Source organism: Chlamydotis macqueenii, chromosome 3 (genome assembly GCF_036417535.1).
Source record: "Chlamydotis macqueenii isolate bChlMac1 chromosome 3, bChlMac1.mat, whole genome shotgun sequence".
In the NCBI taxonomy this organism is placed as follows: domain Eukaryota; kingdom Metazoa; phylum Chordata; class Aves; order Otidiformes; family Otididae; genus Chlamydotis; species Chlamydotis macqueenii.
In genome coordinates, this window is record NC_141558.1 from 7,668,963 (window position 1) to 7,694,690 (window position 25,728).

At 45.1% G+C, this 25,728-nt stretch overlaps 2 protein-coding genes across 6 annotated transcripts in view; one reads left to right on the plus strand and one right to left on the minus strand.

Moving 5' to 3' along the window:
• ITSN2 (intersectin 2) overlaps positions 1–10,292 on the plus strand; it is an 80,578-nt gene extending 70,286 nt beyond the window's left edge. For all 3 annotated transcript variants that reach the window (XM_086745632.1, XM_086745633.1, XM_086745634.1), the window contains exons 29-39: positions 1,747–1,868; positions 2,759–2,865; positions 3,501–3,684; positions 4,511–4,609; positions 4,736–4,903; positions 5,773–5,985; positions 6,725–6,846; positions 7,398–7,480; positions 7,634–7,717; positions 8,010–8,183; positions 9,308–10,292. In XM_086745632.1, coding sequence (XP_086601758.1) covers positions 1,747–1,868; positions 2,759–2,865; positions 3,501–3,684; positions 4,511–4,609; positions 4,736–4,903; positions 5,773–5,985; positions 6,725–6,846; positions 7,398–7,480; positions 7,634–7,717; positions 8,010–8,183; positions 9,308–9,465 — 1,514 coding nt within the window. In that variant the 3' untranslated portion in view covers positions 9,466–10,292. The remainder of the gene's footprint in view (positions 1–1,746; positions 1,869–2,758; positions 2,866–3,500; positions 3,685–4,510; positions 4,610–4,735; positions 4,904–5,772; positions 5,986–6,724; positions 6,847–7,397; positions 7,481–7,633; positions 7,718–8,009; positions 8,184–9,307) is intronic.
• A 1,351-nt stretch (positions 10,293–11,643) lies between these two features.
• FAM228B (family with sequence similarity 228 member B) lies at positions 11,644–25,711 on the minus strand. 3 transcript variants are annotated; one of them, XM_086745635.1, is made up of 9 exons: positions 25,525–25,711; positions 24,088–24,195; positions 21,918–22,034; positions 19,786–19,860; positions 18,810–19,007; positions 15,029–15,106; positions 14,111–14,198; positions 13,860–14,004; positions 11,644–11,830 (listed from the first exon to the last, which is right to left on the minus strand). In XM_086745635.1, the coding sequence occupies exons 1-9, from the start codon at positions 25,597–25,599 to the stop codon at positions 11,785–11,787; spliced, it is 930 nt and encodes a 309-aa protein (XP_086601761.1). In that variant the 5' UTR covers positions 25,600–25,711; the 3' UTR covers positions 11,644–11,784. The 3 variants fall into 3 exon arrangements, with proteins under 3 accessions (XP_086601761.1, XP_086601762.1, XP_086601764.1); XM_086745636.1 differs by having other exon boundaries at positions 11,644–12,146; XM_086745638.1 differs by lacking the exon at positions 18,810–19,007.
• Positions 25,712–25,728: the final 17 nt, after the last annotated feature.

A 25,728-nucleotide genomic window follows, 5' to 3' on the forward strand; every position in this document is an offset into this window, starting at 1 on the left:
GTATAATTGTGGCCTGATCGTAGCTCTGGGAATAACTAAGGACAGAGGCAGCGTTCTGCATGGTCAGAACAGCTGCAATCCCAGATCTAGTCACAGAAAGTAGCATTTTATCAAATCTTTTTAGAAAGTTGAAGATCTGTGATCCTACTTAGGGGTACAAAACAGAACTGAAGAGTCCTGATTTTAAATCTAGCTACTGCCTTTACTGTTTTACCTCTTTGCATGGTTCAAAGGGTTTTCCTGTTGGAGCAATCTGATCTAGTTGGAGATGTCCCTGGTGCTTGCAGGGGGTTGGACTAGATGCCCTTTAAAGGTCCCTTCCAACCCAAACTACTCTATGATTCTGTAATACTTCAAATGGGATCATAAAACTTCATTTGACAAGTGTTTCTCTTTTGCTGAAGGATGCTGTGCCTTCAAAGCAGCTTGATGCCGGTCCAGCAGGAAGCGTGCAAGCCTGGGAGTTTAGCCAAAGGTTTAGTGTTTCTTGGGGTTTTTTTCCCCACACATTTATTACAAACTCATTTTCACTTCATTATTTAGAGCAACCTTCCCATAAACAGATCTGTAAATTGGCAGTGAACAGAATAAAGCCACATTCCAGTGTCCTATATGTGTGAGGGTGACCAGGGAGGCACAGCCCTTCGTGCTGTAGGTCACGCTGCCTTTCACGACATCTGTAAACTTTCAGAAAGTATCGTTCCTCTAGAAATGTCAGATCTACATGAGTCCCTGTAATGTGCTTTCTGCTATTCCACAAAATCCACAATTCATGTTGTATTAAAATCTGGTGCTGTCACATCAAGTGCTAGATGTATGTTCTCAAATGCTCTGTAATTGTTTCTTTTTATTTTCTCCCACCCTGCTACTTTGCAGTACCCTGCTAGCACGTGATGGCTAACAGAGGGATCAGAGTTTGATTTTCTGTGCTCTCCTTTACCCATCTAAATGTATGCACCACTTTGGTTTTACCAGTTTTTGATTCAGTTACTAAACTTCAGATTGTTGTCATGCTTACTAACATATATACGGAAAAGAAGCAGCAGTGTGAAGCTGTAGGGTCTGTATGTTACTACAGAAAATTCGGGGTTTGTGTCATTGAATGTCTGTCTGTTCCTGTGCATTATTTTGATTATTTATACTTTGTGCATGAAAATAATTTAACATATTTCAGGCTCGTTTTGTTTCTACATGAGAAAAAAAAAAAAGTTGTGCAACTATAGGATTATACGCATTATAACTTTACAAATTTGTACTGGTGGTTTGTGTCACCAGTTCGTAACCAAGGCAGAGTTCTTTACAAATGGGGTAGAGATTAAAGATGCAATGTCGTAAGTCAGAACCAGACACATTCTAGATGACTTCACCTCACAGAAGACATTGCATAAGGTAAGAGAAAATGACAGTTTTGAAATGGTATGGCAGACGAGAAGAAGAGATGAGAAAAATCATGAGACAAATAAGAGTGCCAGGAAGGCAGGAATTCTTATTCAGCTTCACAGCACAAGAACAAGGGATATATGAAAAAATAAAAAGGTTACACACTGAAAAAAAAAAAAATGAAGTGAGGAGGAGGTCAGTCATTACATTACTCAATTTTGAAACCCACTGCTGCTGTGGACAGAATTTTTAAGAACCACTGTGATATGGTCTGAACCGTAGGCTGGTGTATGTTATTGCAATTTTATTAATTCATCAGGTCTGATGGCCCGAGTGGGATCTAAACTACTGGCTTACTTCTTGTAGGGTGTGCTGATCTCCAAAGCCTTGACACTATGCAGCCAATGGAACGGAAGAGGCAGGGCTACATTCACGAACTCATTCAGACGGAGGAAAGGTATATGGACGATCTTCAGCTTGTCCTAGAGGTGAGACGTCTTGAATGGGAAAAAGCATCTGGAAAAAAACACCACCTCTGTCCTACCGAATGATAGCAATAAAGGGTTTCTTGTGAAATGCTAAAGGAAGAGAGGTTGTGAGCACCTCCCTTTCTAGTGAATGTTATGTGATGTCCACCAGGCAAAAACATCATGTTGTGAAAGCCATCATCTTACAAGGACCTTCCTGTTTTCCAAATCCTCCTCTTAGGTGTTTGGGCTCAGTGTAAAGGTGATGGGCTAGGCTGAGGTGTCTGCAAAGCTGCGCAGGCTCATGACAGAAGCTGTATAAGCAGCGTTAAAGTTTATTGTCTGCCTTTGTCTCTGATTTTATTTCTGGAAGTAAGGCCACCTCACTAAGCAGGGCAGGAACTGGCCAGCTTTAGGTGGTCTTGGGAGTCTGATTTGATCTTTCTTTATAAAACAACTATGTGGTGAAGTGTTAAAGATGTTAAACAGACTGAGTTACACAGGTTTTTGCTATGCAGAGACACTGTGCCAAGGGCCCCTGACAGAAGCTGTAGTTCTGCATGCAGGTTGCCTGAGTGCTCTGGCTATGGGGATCGATGTGATGCGTAAGCGTAATTTGTGTAACCACTGACTCCAGAATCACGGGAATGCTCTTCTGCTGAACAGTCAGCCTGCAGGTGCCAGTGCTTGTTCCCACTTTGCAAATAGTGATGCCAGTGCCAGAATGAGGTCACACACTTAGGAAAAATAGCGACAGCTGTCGCAGGTGCTGGGAAGGAATTGCTTGTAACTTCTGAGAAATTGGACACTGAGCATGCAAAAAAAAAGCAAAATCGCTGCTAGGCTGAACAAGAGGCTGAGCTGCTTTTGTCTCTGAAGAATTGCCACCTTTCTGATTTTTTTGAGTGCAGGTTTTCCAAAAACCGATGGCTGATTCAGGCTGTCTCACAGAAGGAGAAATGGGGATGATCTTTGTTAACTGGAAGGAACTCATCATGTCAAATACAAAGCTACTGAAGTGAGTACTTACCCACATTTTTATGCTTCTATCCCTTTATTCTCTTGTTCCTTTCCCCAGGAAGTTTTCTGGTTTTACAGTAAATATTTATGTCCTTGCTGATTATTTCCTGTGCATGCATGAATTCAGAATAGCTAAATGCATTCAGACTACCTTACAAAGAAGGAGTTATTATGAGAGAGAGGGGAATAAACAGCAAGAACAGACGCACACTTGCTACAATACCTTAAAAATAGAACCTGCACAAAAGCATGTGCACGGGAGGCTTTCTTCCCAGTTTTCTGCAAAGCAACCTTCTATTCTCTGAAAATAAACTTTGGAGAGACGAAGTGGCTAATAATTCATTGAAATTAGGTGCTGCTTGAACGTAGAGATTAATGCCAGTTGTCCCAAGAAACCTCAAAGGAGAGTCTCAGTCCTGCAGACCCCGTCAGGCAGATCATTCAGCTCAGTGCGTTGTGCCAGTGACTTCTGGGGGTTCAGGCTGGGCCCTGCACCGCCTGGAAGCACCCGTGCTGTGTAAGAGAGTTCACCTCACAGGCTTGCGTCCTTTCGGGGGTGGGTGTTGTAAGGATCTTGATTTCAGCCTCACAGACTTGGCAGCAAAGTTGGATGGTGATTTCTTTCCTCTTCAGAGCCTTGCGAGTGCGTAAGAAAACAGGAGGAGAAAAAATGCCAGTGCAGATGATTGGGGACATCTTAGCAGCAGAGCTCTCTCACATGCAGGCCTACATTCGGTTCTGCAGCTGCCAGCTTAATGGAGCGTCACTGCTGCAGCAGAAAACTGATGAAGATGCTGATTTCAAAGACTACTTAAAGGTATCTTATTCAGTAGCTGTTGTACCCTCTCCTTTCCTCAATTACAGGAGCCCAACCAGATCAAAATAACCCAGAAGAGTAAAATCTTCCAAAAACAGCTAAGAACCTTCCAAGGTGTATTTTGACCAAGGTTAACACTGTGTATGCTTTTTATTTATATTTCTATACCTGTCTTTCTAGCTAATTTATTACTCTATTTCCCATTCTGTTCCTCGTTACTTCAGTGTAATGCTACCCCCACGAAGCTACGGTGCTGGTGTCTGCCCCTTCCTAAAAATTCATGTTGTCAGAAGGGGGAAGGGTCTGTGGAGTTGAAATAAAAAAGCTGCTCTGTTTGTAACTCAGTGGGGCGTGCAGCGTGTCTGAACGGTGGCGTTGCACCTGAGGCCAGAGGTGTGCCCCGAGCGTCACAGGCAGCCACGCTGCAGAAGGAAATAAGGAATTGCCGCTGTACTGCAGCTGATGCGGTGGCTTTGGGGCCATGAAAGAACTGCCAGAACTGTTGACATCAGGTGTTTGTTTCTTTCATTGCTTTGGTTTTTTTCAACCTGAGTGGAGCCTATAATGTCACAATAAAAGCAGGTTTGAATGTAAGGATTCTGCACGAAACGATCCTACGGCTTACGCTGGCAAAGCATCCGAGTACAATGGCAGCGCTGGCTTTCCTGTTTGTTCTAGATACAAGTATTGTTTGATTACTGAAAAATCTAAGATTCTTGGAATGCCTGGAAAAATGAATCTGATCAGACAGTTTTCAGTGTGGTGAGGCACCTGTTTCTTGATGAGTAATGCTGTCTCTCTGTTAAATCTCTGGGTTGCACCACAGAAACTCGCCTTGGACCCTCGCTGCAAAGGAATGCCCCTCTCCAGCTTTCTCCTGAAACCTATGCAAAGAATAACCCGCTACCCTCTGCTCATAAAGAGTGTGAGTACCCTCAGCGAGGTTTTGTAGGGGATTGCTTTTGAGTATGATCTCTGAGAGCACAGAAAAGTAGTACCTGTGCTTACCTCTGTTTTGATCTTGTTTTCTCTCCTTTTTGATCCATACCAGATTCTAGAGAACACTCCAGAAAATCACCCCGATCACAGTAACCTCAAGCTTGCCTTGGAGCGTGCGGAGGAGCTCTGCTCTCAGGTGAACGAAGGGGTGCGTGAGAAAGAGAACTCAGACAGGCTGGAATGGATACAGTCCCATGTCCAGTGCGAAGGTCTTGCTGAGGTAACTGTGTTGATACGCTGTACGGTGGAGACTTTTCCAAGGCATTTCAGGAAGGCCAGGGAGGGGAATGGGAGTCTGGGGGTCCTTGCTCACATCTGTTATTGAGCATGCCAAGCTGAGCGCTTGGCAGAGAATCTTTTATTGAATTCCACTCACAGCCATAATGGGATGAGCCCTTGTTTTTGCATCATTTTGGCAGTGGAGAAATCTTGATTTATTAGCTTAAAACTGATACCATTTAAACCGTTAAATGAACAGAAATAACTCTCCTCTCTGAAGTTCTGCTCCTGCTGCCACTGGGCTAAGTCAGGTGTTACGATGTGGAATTTCACTTAGTGTGTGTTTCCCAGGGCTTTCCTCCGCAGGAGGAATGGCACAGAAGCCCTCAATACCAGATCCTCAAAGATACGTGGGGTTCAGGCTCCTGTACCTTTCAGGACAGCCTTCAAAATGAGGTGTTGACAGTTCTCCACTGGCTGCCTAAGGAACCCGGGCTTGACAGGCCCAGAAGGTCTGTCCTAGTTCCATCACCTAATTGTGCACCCATAAGAGGTGTCCTGACTGCAGACTCTCCAGACTTTTCTTAAACACAGCTTCTGGACAATGGCAAAGTGGCCATGAGGTAAATGCCTTCATCCAGGCAGACCCCCATGTGTCTTGTTGGTAAAGCTTAAATCTCCTTTAAGTCAGGAGTAGTGCTGATACCGTGACAGATTGTAGGACAGTTTCCCTTCTCTTCATGTGTAACTAAATTCATTAAACAACACAGAAGAGCATTTTGAACAACTTGAGCAATCTCCACTGTGAAGAGGAGCAGGAACTGAGGTCTGCATTAACTTGCTGCTGCTAATGGGTTTTGTCTCTCCTAGCAACCGGTATTCAACTCCCTCACAAACTGCTTGGGACCACGGAAACTCCTGCACAGCGGCAAGCTGTACAAGGCCAAGAGCAGTAAGGAGCTGTACGGCTTCCTTTTCAATGACTTCCTCCTGCTCACCTACATGGTTAAACAGTTTGTCTCCTCCAGCTCCGATAAACTGTTCAGCCCCAAATCCAACTCCCAGTTCAAAATGTACAAAATGGTGAGTGAATCGAGGTGCCCCCTGGTCATGTTGTTACAGTGGGACCTGACTTCTGATGAGGAATGCTGTTCTCCCTTCTGGGATTAGCGTCTGGCCCCATCTGATCATTTGCCGTCATACGGGTGCGTACTGGCAGCCAACGTGCACAAATGCCATTGGCTTAGTGCCCGGAAAGGACAGGCTTCTGTGTCTCGGTTTAATAAACTCTTCCATCCACTTTGGAGTGAAAGGGCAGAAATAACATCGTGCCTGAGCAACTGAGTGGGATGTTCAGAAGCTGGAGCCTTAACTTGAGTCTGCACAAGTTCCTGCATCCACAAGAAAATACCTGTCCTTCTTTAGAAAACAGTAAAAGGTGCAAAACTTCAGTCTCTGTGTCCACCCAGAACATGTTCTCAAGATTCTGGAGCTGGGGAGACAAAGTTTAAGTATCAGGGCTGCTTTCCAGCAGGGAACCTGAGAGATTCCCAGGATTTGCAGGCTCCACACTGCAGCTCTGCTTAGGCAGTCCTGCCCCTTTCACAAAGCTCTTAATCTAGGAAGACAGAATGGAGTGTATCCCCAGAGCAGTTTTTCTCTCAGTCCTTTCTCACATCCTTTACATGGTGATTTGATTTTTTGTCCCGTGTCCTACGCCTTTCATTTTCCCTACAGTAAAACAATGCATTTGAACAGCCTTGTTGAGTTTCTGCTTATTGTCAGGGTGACGCTGCCACAGTGACGTTTGCTTTTCTTTCAGCCTGTGTTCCTCAATGAAGTCCTAGTGAAACTGCCCACAGACCCTTCAAGTGATGAGCCAGTTTTCCACATATCACACATTGACAGAGTTTACACACTGAAAACTGACAACATTAATGAGCGGTGAGTTGTGAAAATGCAGACCTGAGCTTAAACTTGTTGATCATGGCTGTGGGCTCTGTTTCCAGTGAGCTGATACGGGGGTCTCCAAGCTGAAGAACAAGGTGTAGTCTCCCAGCTGGGAAGTAAACTTGTCTGACTCGTTTGAATTGCAAGTTTACTCTCATTTTATTCTGCTTATGTGGCATCTCTTGGAGTGGAATCCTGTCACATCTACTGCTCCTTGATGGTACAGTTGTATAGAAGCATTGTTGAGGGCTGCAAAGTCCAGCATCCCATAGGATGCTTCCCCAGTCCTGGTCAGCCTTTAATGTGACTCAGCAGTCTTTAATAAAACAGTGGCTCCACTTCCATTTATTTAGGCTAATTTGGAAATGTGGCATAAGATTAAATCTGAAAACTCTGTTGCTTTAGTCCTTAAACTGTCTTCATTCCTGATGCTTCTGAAATCCAGTGGGAGGAAAAAATAGCAAAAGAGATTGGGGCAGAGTCACTGATCCTGAGGAATTTCCTGCCTGTGCTATGAGCGTGACCATAGGGATTGCTTTTTGCAGCACTGCCTGGGTCCAGAAAATCAAAGCAGCATCAGAGCAGTACATCGAAACTGAGAAGAAGAAACGCGAGAAGGCCTATCAAGGTACCTCCTGTATTCTGTATTTCCCTCTCATCCACCTGGACACGTGGGCAGGGCCTTTTCTGGAGGATGCCACGGTGTAGGATCTCCCTCTTCAGATCTGTTGCCAGTTTTTATGGCAACCAATCCATTTATTTCTGACTTCTTTGTTCCCAGCTCGCTCACAGAAAACCTCAGGAATAGGACGCTTGATGGTGCATGTGATCGAAGCAACGGAGCTGAAGGCCTGTAAGCCCAATGGTAAGTGAAGGAAATAATGTCAAATCACTTCCTGCAGTGTTTAGAAAGGCTTGCTGAGAGGAGTTTGGGGATTTGGGAAGCATTGTGGTTTCAGCTGCAGCTTCTGAATGAATTAGCCATTATTTAGCTTCAGAGGATGGAATGAAGAACCTGCTGTGTGCTGCGCTAGGATGTAGGGATTGCCTGACCTACATCTTCTGGACAGCGGCATCGATGTGTGACCAGGCAGCCTCCCGACGAGGAGGGAGGTTTCTGTGCTGCAGAGGTGTTCCACTGCTTGTTCTGTGTTTAGGAAAGAGCAATCCGTATTGTGAAATCAGCATGGGCTCTCAGAGCTACACTACGAGGACCCTGCAGGACACCCTGAACCCCAAGTGGAACTTCAACTGCCAGTTCTTCATTAAGGATCTGTATCAGGATGTCCTATGTATCACCATGTTTGACAGGGATCAATTCTCACCTGATGGTAAGCGTGAACATTTGTTTTAGGAAAAGAATGCTTTTTTTTGTAACTTGGGGTACACAGTTCCTCACCAGCAGTTCCAAGAGCCTGTAGGTATGATTGCTTCCCGAGAAATGTCGCGTAAAAGCGATGCCTCCTTACTCAACTGGTTCTCAATAGCCTTGCAGAGCCAACAGCTCTGAGCAGTCAGGTTTGACCACACTCTGGCTTTTGTATCAGACACAGAATTATTTTTTTGCCAGACTGGGGAGACGGAGAAGTTGAAATGAGAAGTTTTTCTCTCACTATAGGTGCCTGAAAATAAGGTACTAGGTTGTATTTGCACAGCAACAGCTTGATAAGCTTTCTGTTTTTGCTTGGAAACTGAACATGGTTTTGGCAGTCAGTAGGTCCTAGTGTTCTTGAAAAGGTGAAGTGCTTTTTCGCGGCTCTGACACAGAGTTGATTATTGCAGATCTGCAAGGTATGGCCTTGACCTGAGTTGCTCTGTGTGCAACTATAGCTCAGTCTTTTCTCCTGTGAGGTAACGTGACTTCGCTAGGCGGCTTCTCCCCATTGGACAGCTGAGTCTGTTGGTTTTTCAGTTCATGGTAAACCTTTTAATGCACACACACACACACACACAAGAATGTTGTACGTGAAATGGCCACAAAGAGGGTATATAATTCCTGAATAGGACTGTGAACCTGCTAGTGGCATTAATTGTTCAAGGTCATTGTTCTTGTGTTGACTGAGACAAAATAATTGACTTTTTTTTTACTGTCTTTGTAGCACTGCAGCTGCCTTGTAAACAGGTTCCATCACTTCACTCTGACCTTACAGCTCTAAGAGAGAAGAACAATTGAAATTGTGTTTCTGAAAGGGAACTGTATTTTTAAAGCCCTTAGAACAAACCGTGACATAAAGGCATGTTTTCCATCCTAATTCCGTAGCATTTTTGTCTTCTAAAAAGACCCCTTTTTGTCACTGCTAGCTGATTTACACAGGGCTGGTCAAACAGGAAGCTTGCAGGCAGTGCTCTGGAACTGAATACATACTGCCCAGCATTGCTGCTTAACCTGATGCTTTCAGAGTTTCTGAGCTTAACGTCTTTGCTTAATGAAATTTCTTATCCATTTGCCCAACAGATTTTTTGGGTCGCACTGAAGTTCCAGTAGCAAAAATCAGAACAGAACAAGAAAGCAAAGGCCCCACGACTAAACGCTTACTGCTGCATGAAGTTCCAACAGGCGAAGTCTGGGTCCGGTTTGATCTGCAGCTCTTTGACCAGAAAACACTCCTCTAAGAACGCTTTTTTTAATGTATGAAGGACAACCGAAGCTGACAGCTTGAACATTTTTTTTTGTAAAAGATTCCTTGCCCTACGCTGCTTATTAAGCAAGATTTCCTGCTGCTTCCATATTTCCTCTTAGTTACTGGTTGCGTTTAGTTCCTTGCAGCGTTCCAAGTTGTTGTTGACCTATGCAAACACAAATGTTACTGTATATACAGTACTAGAGCTCAGTGCCTTTTTATTATGTTGGAATAGCTCGGGTTTGGATGCCAATGTTTCCATTTTCAGGGCCATAAAAAGTATTAAGTAGAAATGTGGCATCAAGATGTATGTATATTTTACCACTTGGTCTGACATATAGACTGAGGAATGGTTTAAGCTCAGCACTAGAATCATTCCATTTGAAATCTGAAAAGTGATATCCACTGGAATCTTCCCGTCTCAGGATGATAGTTTTAAAGATTAAATGCTGAAGAAGCCTTAGCACTGGAGAAGTCTCCGATACATTGTCTGTTCTTTTAAGAATCAAGCGTAGTTCCTCACTTGAGTTAGTTCTGCACTGAAATCAGTAACTGCTACTTAATTTTTCTTTCTGCTTCAGTTTGATTCATCATTCTCTGCTGAGACAATGTGGTTGTGAAGAATAACTAGAAAAAAAAAATATTTTAAATACTGTGACCCACAATAATGTGGAAAAATACTCTTCAGCTTTTGGTTTTTTTCCTAAATGTAAGTTATTTGTGTACATTTCCTTGGTCTTGCGGACCTCCACGTGAACCTTGAAGCTTTGACATTGCCAACATGTATATAGAGAGTAAAATATAAGTTTATTAATGTAATTTGTCTACAGATGTTTATTGATGCATAGTGATTTTTTAAAAAAGTATATTTTATTGTGCAAGGGAATGTGAAATAATGAGAAAAGCTTATAGGATTAAATTAAGAAAAGTTTATTACAAGTTCCCAGCACGAGTCTGTAAAACGAGACTGGTTGAAAGCAAAAACTTTCTCTTGGCACCAAAATCAGGGATGGTTAAAAAAAAAAGTTTGTTTATAAAGGGTTTGATACGTTGTAACCATTTTACTGCCTCCTTAAATGCTTTGTTGAAAAAGCACTGCATGCAATTCTGAGCAGCGCGTGCCCCTGTTTTCCATGGGTGCAGCAATACCTCCTGCTGTCTGACAGTTTCACACCCATCTCTGCACCCTCCTGTTACAGGGCTGAGTCAACCTCTGTTACTTTTAACAGTTTTCTGTGGTTCAGTATTTCTAATCCTCAATAAAACTAAATCTTGGCAACCCTGGAGAGATTGTGTCTGTACAGTGGGAGTTTGGAGCTTCCTGAACAAGCACAGAGAAAATTCTGTTTGCGGGCTTTGACACCAGAGCTGCTGTGCGGTCGCACTAGCAGGGAGACAGAGACCAGGAACAAGGGAGAAACCAAGCTGTAGGCCACTGACAGCATTTGTTGCTCAGCGCTGACTCTGAAAAGCACTGGGCATTTTTTACAAGAACACTTACCATCTCCTCTCCCCTAATCATTTCCTGCCGCCTTAGAACACTCAGTATGTATGGGTAAGTCTGATTTACTGCTTGTGCACTACACAAGGAGAAAGTCTTTAAACTCTGGTAGTACCCTAACATTCATTTGCAAGACATTCACTATGAGAGTTCTGATAAACATTTGAACAAACAAAATCAAATCACTATTTCCTTATCAGTGCTTTCTAAGCCACTCTTCCATACACGCCTGCTAACGACCCACATGTCCAGGAGCACCTCCTTCTCTTTCAGAGAGAGTTTGTTCTTAAATCTCAAGGTAACTTTTTCCAGCTTCATGCAAAATTGCAACAGCTGTAGGTGCCACTGCTAACATTCACACTTCTTGTAACACGGAATACAGCGTCCTCAGAGCTGCAGCTGTGGCAGCGCTGGGGATGACGTCTAGATTCTGCACTGTGCAGAAGAGGGGCCTAGCAGGCTTTAACTTTTCTCACCAGTTCATCTCCTTTAATACAAGGACTCCATCACCCTATAAACCAGAGAACATCAGCACTGCCTTTGTAGAGCTGAGCCTAAGTTAAACCACCTAAAATAGGTTTTGGCCTGTAGAGCTGGAGCTGGAAATAACAGGAGCAGCATCTCAAACATTTCTTTGGCTGCTGGGTAACAATACTTCAGAACCACATGATTAAGACAAGGAGTTTATTGCAGTTTGCCAGACCTGGCCTGGTATCACTTGCTTTGGCAGAAGATGTAATGTGTATTTTTGCAAACGGTACCTTCTGATGGCTGTGTCTGCCACTGCGGTCAGCTGGAGGACAGGTGACATCATCGGCTCCTGCTGCTTTTGTGGGGGCAGATGATTTTCCGCCTTCTTTAAACAGAAGTAAAAAAATATTGCCAGGCCCTGCAACACAGGCTGCTGCAGCCCAGCACAGCTTCCTGCACCAGCTCCTTCCCATCCCAAGTCACTCCAGGAAATGTTTGTCTTTGTGACCAATTTTCTTTCCAGAATGTGCTGTTATCCCATAACAGCTGTAAACTGTTAAACTGTCCTGGAGTAAAACCTTGGGCCAGTAAAGAGCATCAAACCTGAGGGCAGTGGGCCTGGTTCAGAGGGACATCAGGCTCCCAGTTCAGTTTTGACATTCTTGTCACTGGGGAGCAGGAGTTCCCTTCAGTGCTGTGTACTGCAGTGGCAGAACCAGAGAGCTTTCAAAAGCAGTGAACTGGAGTACTGAGGCTTTAAAAAAAAAAAAAAAAATCATTAAAAAAAAAACAACCACAAAATACTCTGAGGATCCCAAATGTTTCTCTATCAGAGCTGGGGCTCTCCAATGTTCTCAGCTTAAGCAGCTGCATCACTGCTCCAGTTCAGTTCACCATTAGTGAGCTTTGCTGCATTCTGAGTCCAACCAGCCTGTACAGAAAAAAAACTGTTCTCAAGCTTAGCTATAGGATGCAGCTTTCTGGAGTGGTGTGTAGCTCCCTCAGCGCAGGCCCCTTCTTTACCAGACCAGCCTCATGGCCTGAGGCAGGACGCACACCCTATTACAAAGGCCAAAAGACACCGGTTGAGCAAATATGAGGAAAGGCCCAGAGAGCTGGGACAGTTTAGCCTGGAGAAGAGAAGGCTCAGGGAGAATCTGATCTGCACCTGTCCAAACCTGCCACAAAATCTGGCTATTTAGACCATGGGACTCACTTTGACAAGCCTGGTCTACTGGGGCTGATGGGTCCACCTGGCTGAGAGGGGGAAGAGCTTCTTTGGCCAAAGCTTGCCAGACTGGTAAAGAGGGCTTTAAACTAACGTTGCTGGGGGAAGGGAACCACAATCCATCCCACCACTGGCAGTACGGAGCCAGTGCCAGCAACAGGTGCCCAGAGCCTGGGGAAGGCTCACAGGTAAGTAAGTACGAGAGCACCTAAAGTGCAGCTCAAGGGAATTCCAGCTGCTCCAGCCAGCAATTTGGCTTCAGCAGGGGCCCAGCTTAAATGCTTCTATGCCAACACACATAGCATGGGGAACAAACAAGAGGAGTTAGAGATGTGTGCATGCCTGCAGGGCTATGATCTTTTTGGTATCACAGAGACGTGGTGGGATGGCTCCTACGACTAAAGCGTTGGAATGGAGGGATATAGGCTCTTTAGGAAGGACAGGCAGGGGAGATGCAGAGGGGATGTTGCCCTCTGTGTCAGCAACCAGCTGGAGTGTGTGGAGCTCAGCCTGGGGATGGAGGAGGAGCTGACAGAAAGTTTACAGGTCAGGATTAAAGGGAGAGCAGGGACAGGTGACATTACAGTGGGGGTCTGCTACAGGCCACCTGGTCAGGGGATCGATTGGACAAGTCCTTCTATAGACAGACAGGAACAGCCTCACAATCACAAGCCCTGGTCCTCATGAGGTTGTACAAAAATGACTTCCAGAGGTCCCTTCCAACCTTAACCATTCTGTGATATAAGTATGTATGACCTCACTCTGCTCCCAAAATCTAGAAACTAATAGTAAACTAATAATTTTAAAAAGCCCCAAAACCCAAAGTATGTATGAATATTAAATCCTTTCAGATCTTCCAGTAAAGTAGCCAGTAGATATTCCATGGCTTGACCCGTATGGCTGGCTGGCTGACTGGCTGCGTGCAGAAAATGTGAGAAATTCCCACCAAAAGACACTTTATCTCAAGGCTCAGCCTGACCATCAGTGCTCTACTGTAATACATCCTGCTGCCCATACCTGAAGGCTTTCCCTTCACCAACACTCCTTTCTCAGGAGAAATACACAATAAAGCAGAATTCACCATGAAATTTAAGTTTTAGCAACTACTCTGCTACACAACGAAGCAGGAGAGGCCTCTTCCACTGTAGCTGTTGTGCTGCCTCTCAGTAGACACATCAGCTCTTACCTGGTCATTTGGTGGACCTCACTAGCAATGTAGTCGTGTGGTACCTTCAGCCACTCAACTGCATCCATACGTTGCCGGCTCAAAGGAAGCAGTGGCAGTTCTGCTTTACTGAGTTCGTTCAGCTCCCTGGTAGACCACGGTCTTCCTGGCAGGAAAGTAACAAGTGCTTCCTGTGAGCATCTACTGTCACAAGCAAGGATGGCCCCCTCCAATATAAAACATTTCCAAGGGACAGCAATTTTTTACAGTACCTGTCTCACACTGCTTGATAATGCTTGTCTCAATAAACTTTCTTTGAACATCTCTTAACAGAGGATCATGGAAAGTTGGTACTGAAACCTGTGACAGAGACAATTATTTCACACACCAACACAAGCACTTTGTCAGAGAGTCTCAAAAGACCAAAGTTAGAGGTGAATGTTAAGATACTGTTGGTTAGCAGGGAAAAAGCAACCACCTAATTTTTCATGAATAAAAACATGAGAGACAGACTCAAGTGGCCTGAGAAATGCTGAGCAGCTCAGCTTCTCAGATAGACCTTAACGCAACTCTGCCGCAAAGTTAGACCGTAGACATGAGATCTGAGCTCCTGGAGGCAGTTGATTTTGAAAAACCCTGTGTGGCACACTGCAGTGACATACCAGCTCAGTCCCCACAGCCACTGAGGGCTCATAGCATCCAGAAGGGATTTAGAGAATTGCATTTCATGGATTTGTCCCACCTAACTCTTCTATTAGGTACCAAAGCCTTTGGTGCATTTGAGTGAGCATCTGTAAAGATCATCTAAACCGTTAGATATTTCCTTCTACAGAGCACCCAGCTTACTTGGAAACTCATCAACCCTCTTCAGACAGGACACTTCCCACACTGCCACAATGAATTTGAGATGAGGAAAACAAACCTCCCCCCTGCCATTGCCTACTGTGCCTCCAAATCTGGGCTTAGTATGGAGCCAAACCATGTTCCTGGTGAAAACAATTGTCAAACCCTCTTGGACTTAAATGCAGCAGGAGCTGGGACCCGTATCTGTTCAATTAATAAAACCAGAATGTGTTGTTCTACAGCAGCCCCACAGCAGCAGTCAGTAACACACTCTGCCTCCTCTGACCATCTACTTCCTTTTGGTCAGAGGGTGCCTCTAAACCTCAGGGCACAAACAACCACCACACCTTCCAGCAGTCCGTACACGTATTCAGGAAGAGCGGATCGTACTCTGATGGGTCATAATCTTCCAAAGCCACATAGCCCTGCGGGAGAAGCAGGTACCAGGTCAGGTCTCAGAAGCTATTGATAAAACAGCGAGAGAGCAGCCAGCCTAGGTTATTGCACAGCCAGGCACACAGCACAAGAGGTGGGAGAGAAAAGAACTCCCAATTTTTCACACACTGCATCTCAGAGAAAAGGTAACTGAAGTCTAACAGGAAAATCCCTCCATCCATTTTGATTTATCATAGGCACAAATACATTATAATAACTGCATGAAGCATCCAGAAATAATTACAGGCTAAAATGCTAATGACAACTCAGGCAGTCAAGAAAATGGAAATTTCATTCAAGGGAAAATGTTTTGACAGAGAAAGAGAGAGAGACAGAGAGACACACAGAGAGAGAGAGAGAGAGAGAAAGAGAGAACGAGGTGATTGAGCCCTGACCAGCCACAGCCCTAGGCAGTCACTAGTTTGCGAGATGCGAGCTCCAAGTCCAGGTCGTGAGCATGAGCAAGCTTTTCTATCTATATACAGGAGTAAAGACCTGAACCACACCTGATGGTCCAGACCACAGCTCCATCTCATCAAGAACTCTGCCTGCAATAAACTTGATATTCCGCGGTTCAAGCTCCCTATGACCAGAGTTAGTTGGGGAACAGCGAGTACCACCACTTGGCGTTTGCTATTGATACCAAGACCAACGAACACCACATCACGCAGGCTATCAAGAAGCTGAACAGAGACTGAGGTCAACACACTGATCAAGCCTGATGCTGAAAGGTGAATTACAACCACTTGTCTCTATTCTAATGCACTGTTTATGGCCAATAAGCCAAGATTTCCCTAAATTGCATGAAATAAGAACTGTACAGGGGAGAAAACAAAATATAGAACAAAACAAAACAAAACAACAAAAAAAAAAAACAAAAAAACCAACCAACCCAGAGGCCACAAGTGACGCCCTAAGAATACCAAGAACAAAGCAAGCATATAAAATACTTCTCCCTAATAGTCTCACCCATTCTTCCAAGACCTTGAAAATTAAGTTTTTCAGCTTTCTTGTGCAGATGATTCTCCAGGGATCCCAGGAAGGAAGGGAACATTCAGCCCATGACCTTCTAGATCTCAGCCCTCCAGAGTTATTTTTGGCAATTTGTGGATGTGATTTCAGCTTGAGAGTTGGAAAAACCATACTTTAACCTGAACAGTTAAGGAGCATTGCAAGATGAGTCCAAACAAAAAAAAAAAAAAAGTGTGATCTGCAGTAGGTTTAACAGGTTGAGGGTGCTCACGTGGGTGAGTGAGACACTCAGCTAGCACCACAGAGCTTCAGCTACTGCTGAGCGTGAACACTGCTGCCTCTGCAGGGGCCTCCACTCCCCACCATCTGGTGATTCCTCACCATCTGGTGACTCCTCTGAATTTGCAGAGTTTTAGTGCCACCCCTTGGTTTATTATTACATATCACCCCATTCCAGCACGTGCTGAGAGCTCAGTGGATTGTGTGAGGCGCTGTGCAGCACACTCGCGTTTGATCCCTTCACGCGGTTGATGTATTGTCACTCACACGCCCCTTGGCAGCAAGCAGAGCAACACCCTGCTCTTAAAAATGAGCTGGAAGGGTCTCTTACTCTGCAGCACTTCAGCACACAATGCCTACAATACCCTGGACTACCAGAAGCTGAGTTGTGGACACAGTGGCAACCCAGATGGGTGAAAATTCCCCCTCCTTGCAGGCCGCAGCATGGCATTTCTGCCAATGCTAGAAAAAAAGTAGCGCTGCTGCCATCTTCAAACCATGACCAACCATCTCATCACGCATCTACTGTCCATGTCCCTGGGACTGCGGGTGAGTAGGATGTGAGAATAGGGGTGAAAAGGAGACAGATTTAAGGCAAAAAACCTACATATGAGCAGGTCACTGGAACAATAAACAGTCAAGGAAGGGTGGTAAAGGAGGAAGGGTGGTAAAGGAGGAAGGCTCAGATGGCCTGAAAAAGGAGGCAGAAAAGCAAGCTGACAGAAAGACTGAGATGGAGGAACCTGACAGTGAGGAGACAGAGTGTTACAGGGGAGGAGGAGAATGGAGGAAAGCGGGAGAACACAGCTTTGGAAAGCAAAGGACAGTGAAGAACTTGGAGGAATAATCAGAAGCAACAAGGAGAGGGAGACACAGCACTGAGGAGTCTGACAGAAGAAAGAAGGGCAAAACAGTGGGAGATCTGGGGATGGAATAAAAGGGAAGAGAGAAAGACAGTGAAAGGAGAGACAGAAGGAAGAATAGATATGGAAAGGGAGAAAGGACCAGTGACAGAGACACAGGAAGGTGAGGAGATCCGGGGAACAGGATGAGGAGAAGCCTAACTGCAGGGAAAAGAGCAAGAGAAAATGGACAAAATTAAGGGGCAGGAAGGGGGAAATGCACAGCCAGAAGTCAGTATATTAACCAATCCACAGAAGTGTCTTAAGTTCTGCAAAATTTATCATATGCTGCCACAATTAATGCAAACTTATGCAAATTAATTGTCCTGTCACTCTGAAGGGCTTCAGCCTGCTTTTCAGACATGCTGGTGATACAGCCGACACCACAGAGCAAGGAGAAAAGGTAGAGGCTGATCAGTGGTGCTGTGCTTGTTCAGGGAGAAGGACACATCCCAGTACACCAGCCCTTGCTTTTGGAGGACACCCAGCAAAGTCCTGGCCTGACACAGAAGCTTGCAAGATGGACTGATGCAGACCAGATACATACAGCACACCCAACATCTGCTAAATCCCAGGACTTCAGCAGCAGGACTGGTTCAATTCTTTGTTGTAACATGCAATTTAAATGCATGTTTTTTTCACATCAGACCTTTGAAAAAGAGATCATTTGCTCTCATTAAAACAACACAGCTCCCGTGACATTTTCACTTCTGGATGGGAAGCCTGTTTACAGTCTCATAACTCCACTCTGCAGTGGTTTCCACTGACAACAAAAGCCTGTTCTATATAAAATACTATTCTATTTGTGGCAGATGATGTAACTGCTCTTATTACTCTATATATCCGTTCCTGAGAGGCAGAAAGTTGAGTCGTGGGATCTGATACTCAACAGCAGTGTGAAATTCAGAGCAAAATCAAGAAAACCAGCAAGTACTTCCTACAGGGACTGCAATTTTTATGAGTACTGAAACACATGGAACTACAGAATCATGAGCTGGGTCTGTTTACCTGCATGCAGACTTAAGAAAATTGTTTGTGTCTCCCTGTTCCCACCTTTTTTTTTATTTTATAAAGCTTGATCAGTAACATCCAAGGCCATGAAATTGTTTCACTCATGCTCTGCCAACATTATTGCAGTACTGCTCTAGCTGAGCTCCTGAGACACGAGAGTGCGGTCCACTCCCTGGTCACAGACTCAGCCTTTGGTTTCAGCTGCCAGAGATTAAGGTTTTCCCTCTAAATAGTCTGGCTCACAGAGGGAAACCCACCACAATATGGTGTCTCACCATATTCAGACCCCAGCACATGCTCACTGCACCAAACAATGCTGCTGTTTGTATCTGATGGTGAACGTAAACAAACAGCTGTAACAACATATGTCACCGTTCCAGAAGTCCTGGGGAAGAACAGGTTACAGGTAAGGTATATCTGAACTCTAGGCTGCTCAAGTGAACAGCAAAAAAGAGCTAAAACACTGATCTTATCCACAGCCCTCTGTATGCAACCCTCTCCATGACAGAAATTTACTTTTCTTTGATACCTTCTTGTTACGGTAGTTTAAATAGAGAGAGAGTTGTTCTTCTTTCCTTTTCTCTATTTCTTTGCTTGACTGGCTGCTCATTTTGTCCTCAATTCTCTGCAGCAGTGGATCTGAAACATCCTCAAGCCATTTCTTGTACAGAATCTCCTTCCTTCTCAGATTTAATAAATCATTGTGCTTCAAATATCTGTCCACCTCCTAAGTAAGAACTGGAAAATAAAAACCACACAACCTATTGGGTAACCACATTAAAGATTCCACTGGTGAAGCTAGGTAGCTTGGCTGACCTGATCTGACTGGTCACTGCTGCAAGGGCCCTGTTTCCCAGCCCTTCTTTCTGCCCCTTCCTCTCTCCGCTTCCTACCACTTGTTCCCAGGCTCCCCCTTGCACAAGCTCTGGCATTCAGACTCTATTTTTTTAAGCTGTAGTGCAAGACTGGCAGAAAATAATTAACTTTCTCCACCTGGTTAATGAGCTGAAATCACTTCAGAGTGGGGGGTCTGAAACACCAGATTGTGCAAAGACAAGCAGCAGAAGAACCTTCTCCCTGCAGCAGTGGCAACCTGCTAGGTCACATCAGCCCTCCTGCCCTTTATTCACAGACCCAGGTTGCCCAGAGTTGTCCAGAGAGGTGGTGGATGCCCCATCCCTGGAAACATTCAAGGCCAGGCTGGATGAGGCTCTGAGCAGCCTGATCTGGTTGGAGATGTCCCTGCTCCTTGCAGGGGGGTTGGACTAGATGGCCTTTGAAGGTCCCTTCCAAACCAAACTGTTCTATGATTCTAAGCTTATGTTTAGCGTTACTACTTCAGTCCTATCCCAAGGAGACTGAGAAGGCCAGAAACTTGTATTTCTAAATTTAGTTTTTCAGTAATAGAAGCAACTGACATTTTCTCATGAATCACTGAGGGAGAGAAAAAACATTGACATGCAGGAAAGCACACAGCAAATGAGAGAAGAGATACCACTTCTTACCCCCACAAAATTATTTTCTCTGTCCAAAACACACTGAACAGAAGCAAGGACGTCTTGACTTTCATCAGGTGTTGCCTAACAAAACATAAAAAAATCCCACATGAAGTAAAAACAAGACTTACAGTAGGAGTTAGACTCACCTTTGAATTCTAAGTAATTACTTGTGTGGTGATTAAAGACACGTTATACCATAACTCAGCTGTCAGAATAGCACAGGCAGGCAAACCTTTGTGAGACTTGCTCTGAACAGTTAGGTTAAACGTAGCAACAGAAGAGTGTTGGAAGAACTGGAATGTACATGTTCAGCGGGACCGGACCATAAACCTCCTAGGTTGTCCTCACTGTGACCGCACCACCGCTTGCTCCTTGCCACTGTTGCTCACATCTGCCCGATTAAGGTAGCAAGAGGGATCTCTCCACACCTTCATTTTCCATACAGATAGAGCCACACCATACAAATAGCAATCAAATATATATAGGCTTGGGGCGGAGTGGCTGGAGGACTGTGTGGAGGAAACGGACCTGGGGGTACTGATTGATGCTCGGCTGAGCATGAGCCGACAGTGTGCCCGGGTGGCCAAGAAGGCCAACGGCATCCTGGCTTGCATCAAAAACAGTGTTACTAGCAGGAACAGGGAGGTAATTGTCCCCCTGTACTCAGCACTGGTGAGGCCGCACCTCGAGTACTGTGTTCAGTTTTGGGCCCCTCACTGCAAGAAAGACATTGAGGCCCTGGAACGCGTTCAGAGGAGGGCTACGAAGCTGGTGAGGGGTCTGGAGCACAGGCCTTATGAGGAGCGGCTGAGGGAGCTGGGATTGTTCAGTCTGGAAAAGAGGAGGCTCAGGGGAGACCTTATAGCTCTCTATAACTTCCTGAAGGGAGGTTGTAGTGAGCTAGGGGTCGGCCTTTTCTCTAGTGTAGACAGTGATAGAACTAGAGGCAATGGTTTCAAGCTGCACCAGGGGAGATTCAGGCTGGACATTAGGAAATATTACTTCTCGGAAAGAGTAGTCAGGCACTGGAATGCACTGCCCAGGGAGGTGGTGGAGTCACCGACCATGGGGGTGTTCAAGAAACGTTTGGATGTTGTGTTGAGGGATATGATTTAGCTGAGAAGTATTGGTGATGGTTGGACTGGATGATCTTTTAGGTCTTTTCCAATCTTGATAATAATAATAATAATAATAATTTGCGCAAATAAATTAAAAGCGTGATGAGGTATTATGTCAAGGGATTCATAAAAGTATAAAAGGAAAAGCAGAGGAAAACAGTGAAGTGTAAGAGGAAAGATAATGAGAAAAACCCCTCCAAAGCATGAAACTGCCTTGCTGCTGCCTCTGCACATGAATTTGTCTGTATTTGAAATCTCAGTTACTGTTGTGACATCAGCCAAGTTCTCCTCTAGGATCCTCCTGATCCTACTCTTTCTGAAGATCAGAATCGGGAGAAACTGTTGCCTGCATCGTGAATATCAGGGCACTAAAACATGATTTAGGAACAACAGACCCTGCAATGCACTGCTGTTGTCAATTTGATTTTTAAACAGGTAATTCCTGGTAACACATGGCTTATAAACTGCAACTCCTGCACTCCAGCCAAGGAGCACAAGCAATACAGACCAAATTAGTCTGTCATCTGGGGACGGAGCCCCTCCAGGCAAGATCAGATCACGCAGTTGGGGTATCTTCCCTACGATCAGGTAGCACCAGCTCTGTGGGTTAACCAGAGAAATCTTGTCTTCATGAGCCAATCAGCAACTTTTACATGCACCAAGTTCACAAAGAATTTTAAGTCCATGGCAAAATTTATCTTGAAGAATCCCCTATTAAAAAATTACCAGCTTTTCAGCATTATGCAAAATTTCAGGAGGCAAGCTGCAATGCAGGAAACTAAAACATAACCTGTTTTACACAGACCATCTCAATTCAGGCACATGCTGGGGACAGCAGTCCCAGAGAGCACAGACAGATCGGGTCACTGCCCAGAACTCCAGTGGTATTAGGTGGCCAGTTCCAAGACAGGAGCTCAATGACATCCTGGGATCCCAGTTACAAATACTGGTTTCATGTGTCCTGAACTTTGGTTCTTCGCAGGAGAATCTACAGCTGAAGGAATGTTGAGAGTCACTCACCTGCCAAGGCCTTTGCTGATGCCACTCTCTCACAGGTCTTGGACGCATAAGTCTTAGTAGCCAGGGAGTCTCTGCGCTATTCACAGAACGCATTGTTGGATTAGTCTGGGAGAAACACTAAAACATAAAAAAACCATACAAAACTATTGTATAAACAGCAAAAACCTAGTTTTCCTATAATTCCCACCAACCAATGAAACCAATATCTAAAGGAATTCTAACTGCTGATACCAGCAGCACTTTCGTAGCACAGTAAGTTAAACTGAGAGATGAACTATCAGGTTTACAGTCAGGCAATCCCTCTGATAGTAACTGTCTGTCCTCATCTCCATGAGCAACGGATAGCACATTTTGTTTCAAAGAACAAAGTGATTCACAAATTATTCCAGAATGCTTGTCAGCTTTGAAAACATTTCAGAGTTATCAAATTCACCTCCTGACTTGTACTTCTTTCCTTTGTGCTTTTTTCAATTACATAAAAGCCACTTTCAAATAACTGCTACATTCCACCATAGGGATGGTTGCATTTCAGTGGTTTTAAAAGTTAGTTCTACCAGACAAAGCTTATGCTGATGCACTAACTCTGAGCTCCAGCCAGGAAATTCCATCTCCTCTATTGTATGTGCACCAGTATATTCAGGTCGATTTGTAACACAGAGACAGCAGAGCCACGGAGACAAAATGCCCTTTACGGGAATCTCCATTTAAACCTCTGCCTATTTCAGATTCACTCTCAATACATTGCTTCCGGGAAATAATGTATTCACAAGATTATTTATGTAGAGTGGCCCAAAATAAAAGCTTACTGACCTCCACATTCTTCAGCCAGGTCTTTCAGCTATGAAAAAAAAAAAAATCTGGGTTTTCAATTATTTTTTGCAACATCTAGTTAAATTCAGGGAAACCATGACAAGCTTAAAAAAAGGCAGGATCTCAAGACAACTTCTAAGAGTTTACTCTGTCCAACCCAGCACTTCAGTGGTACTACCTGACCCTCAACGGACCTCTCTAGACTGCAGATTGAAATCTCTTACCACTGGTTCAAGGTGAAGTCTTTATATCTTTGTTTCATTTCACATTCTTTGCTGTTATGCACTGGCAGACACATGTGCCTGGATACTGCTGCCTCCTCATGGAAATGCTTTCTTGTTTTTTTGACTGAAAGAGTCTGAAAGCACAGGAAACCACGCACTGGAAGGGACCTCTGGAGGTCAGCTGGTCCCACTGCCTGCTTGAAGAACAGCTAACCTCATGGACAAGTTTGGTCAGGGCCTTGCCCAGTCAAGTTTTGAAAATTTCCTTTCTCAAATTTGCAAGCTCCTGTCCTTTACTCCACCTGCTTCTATGAAAGAAAAATCCTCGCTTCTGCCATGTAATCCAGGACAAAGCAAAGCACGGAAAAAAGCCAATGTAATGCACGTGGTATCAAGGACTTTCCTTCCCTCCTGCATAACTTTACAAGATTTCTCTCCTTTCATCAGACACAAGGACAACTAAAAGATTCTCAGTGGAATAGCTCCCAACATCCCAGTCCTCTACTACACTTCTGTATTTTCAGCCACTCTAAGCCAGCTTCCAAACCCAGAAATATATACTAGCCTTAGCATTGCCGCAGGCTACGGGGCACTTCCTCTAAGATGATTTCCTGCCTTCTCTGTACAGAGGAGACAAAAGACGCAGAGTAAAATGGGGCTTACAATTAGGACAGTACCATATGACTTGGAAAGCAGGTATCCTGCCTCTCTCCACCTCAAAGTTAAGGTTGTTTTTTTTTTTGTCTGCACATGCTTCTGTACAGCATTGTGCCTGCCTGCCATGTATTCCCTGTGAGAAGTCCCCTGCTCTGAAAGTCATCTCCCTTTTTTCCAGAGAGCCCAAGTCTCCAGGTAACCCTGTAAAGCACATCTGACCTCATGGTCTCTGAAGAGCAGGGGAAGGAGTCTCACAGTTTATGCTTCATCCTACAACGACAAATTAAAGGAGGCTGTGCACTGCATTACGTACATGGATAAATAATAGCAAGCGCACCCTGATTAGCACTGAACTAATTTCTGATATAAAATAAACAGGCAAACAGTGAGGACTGAAGAACATTCAGATACCTGAGGTGTTACAAATTTGGTATTACGCAACTCAACAGACATCCCTACGAGCAATATACCCTACCTACCTGCACAGGTGCAACAGGCTCCTGCTTCAGGCCATCTTCTGCAGATTTCCTTCCACCCAAAGCAGCTTTGTTTTTCTGAGATAGGGATGCTGTAAATTCCTGGGCAAGCTTAAGATGAGGAAAATACATATTTTAATAGTTTCTAAGCTTAAAAAACACACAAAAAAAAACCCACTAGCCTCCTTTCCATCTGTTTTCAGTAACTAGTATTAAGACTCCATCTTCATCCATCTTACAAAGAAAGGCTCAGTCTTTCTTGGGCACAAAGCAAAGCAGATGTTTGCTCTCATCACAGAGGGTTGGGACCCCAGGAGAGACAAAACAGAGCGAACATAGAAAATTCGCCTGCTGTAGCAGTCTGCCTTAAAGAAATCACATATGGTAAAGTCTCTAGCTGCAGATCTTAATAACTAAAGCTGCCACTGAACCTTAATCCTTTCTTTTTCCGTTTTGTTTGGACTCTTGCTATGAGATGCCAGCTCTCCACGGCTGGCAAAGGCAGGCCCACTTGCATGAAACACCAGCTGTTTCAGAGGTCTTAAAAGTTTAATCATGTGTTGGGACAGAAACACAGTGAAGGATTTCCAAAGTCTGAACAGATGAAACAACATTTGAAGTTAATCTAACAGTTGCGGTTTGTAAATGCTAAACGCTGTGAGCAGGCTGGCTGTTCTGCATTAGGATGTTTGTTCTATTAAGACCAAGCCTGAGAATAACCCTGCCTAAAATTTCTTGCTAGATATACCTGCACCCTACTTGGCTGCCAGCAGTATAGCTTTGTATCAGTAATTTTTTTAAAGACAGGTTCCTCTTGGTTCATAACTCCTGTTCAGTAAAGCAGAATGTTCTCCCCCAAATGCCCATCTGCTCAAATTCACACACAGTCTCTGCCCAAACATGAGTCCTAGCAGCAGCTTTGAGAAGACAGATTTTAATAATCTCTGTGACAAATGTAAGTATCCTCACTCATGCCTCAATCTTCTCAAAAGCCGCAGAGAAAAGCCTTCACGCAGGCCGTGCCCGCAGGCTCAGGTGTCACCATCTCCCCAGCAGACAGGGATGTCACCCTTCGCAAGCACCTTTACTGCTGGCTTGGTCCCCTCCGATTCTCTCAGCTGCCAGGACAGAGCATAAGGAGAGAACCAGTCTCCGGGGCAAACAGGGCAGCTCTGTGAACAGAACCTGGCAGTTCATTAACGTGAAGCTAACAGATAAGGTGCACACATCCAGAGGGCCCACAGGCACCTGCCTGGCCCCTTCACCTCGCAGACAGCGACGGGGGCAACACTGGGGAGAGGCAGAGGGAGAGGCCGGGCCCCCTCAGGGCCTGCCGGGCCCCCTCAGGGCCTGCCCAGCCCCACGGGCCCGAGGCGAGCGCGGGCAGCAGAGCCCCGTGCTCCCCCCTCCCGCCACACCCATGCGCTGGGGTCCCCTCACCGGCTCCGGAGAGGCTTCGGGAGGCCGCGGGGAAGGCGGGAAGTGGCTGCGGTTGAAGCCACCGCCGCACCGCATGACAAAACCTGATCGCGGCCCTTCTCCAGGCCCCTCACAGCGTGTCCTTCCGCTGGAGAAAATAGTCCCTCTCCCGCGACCCCCAGCCTCTCGGGACGAGGAGCGGCGGAGGCACGGCCGGATCCCTCC

Excerpts from the sequence above, each read along its gene's own strand:
- FAM228B (XM_086745635.1), bottom strand. The coding sequence starts at position 25,599 with ATGCGGTGCGGCGGTGGCTTCAACCGCAGCCACTTCCCGCCTTCCCCG. Across the intron at positions 19,861-21,917 it reads ATCAGCAAAGGCCTTGGCAG|GCAACACCTGATGAAAGTCA; the intron begins GTGAGTGACTCT and ends ATGTTTTGTTAG. Across the intron at positions 14,199-15,028 it reads CGTGTACGGACTGCTGGAAG|GTTTCAGTACCAACTTTCCA; the intron begins GTGTGGTGGTTG and ends TCTCTGTCACAG.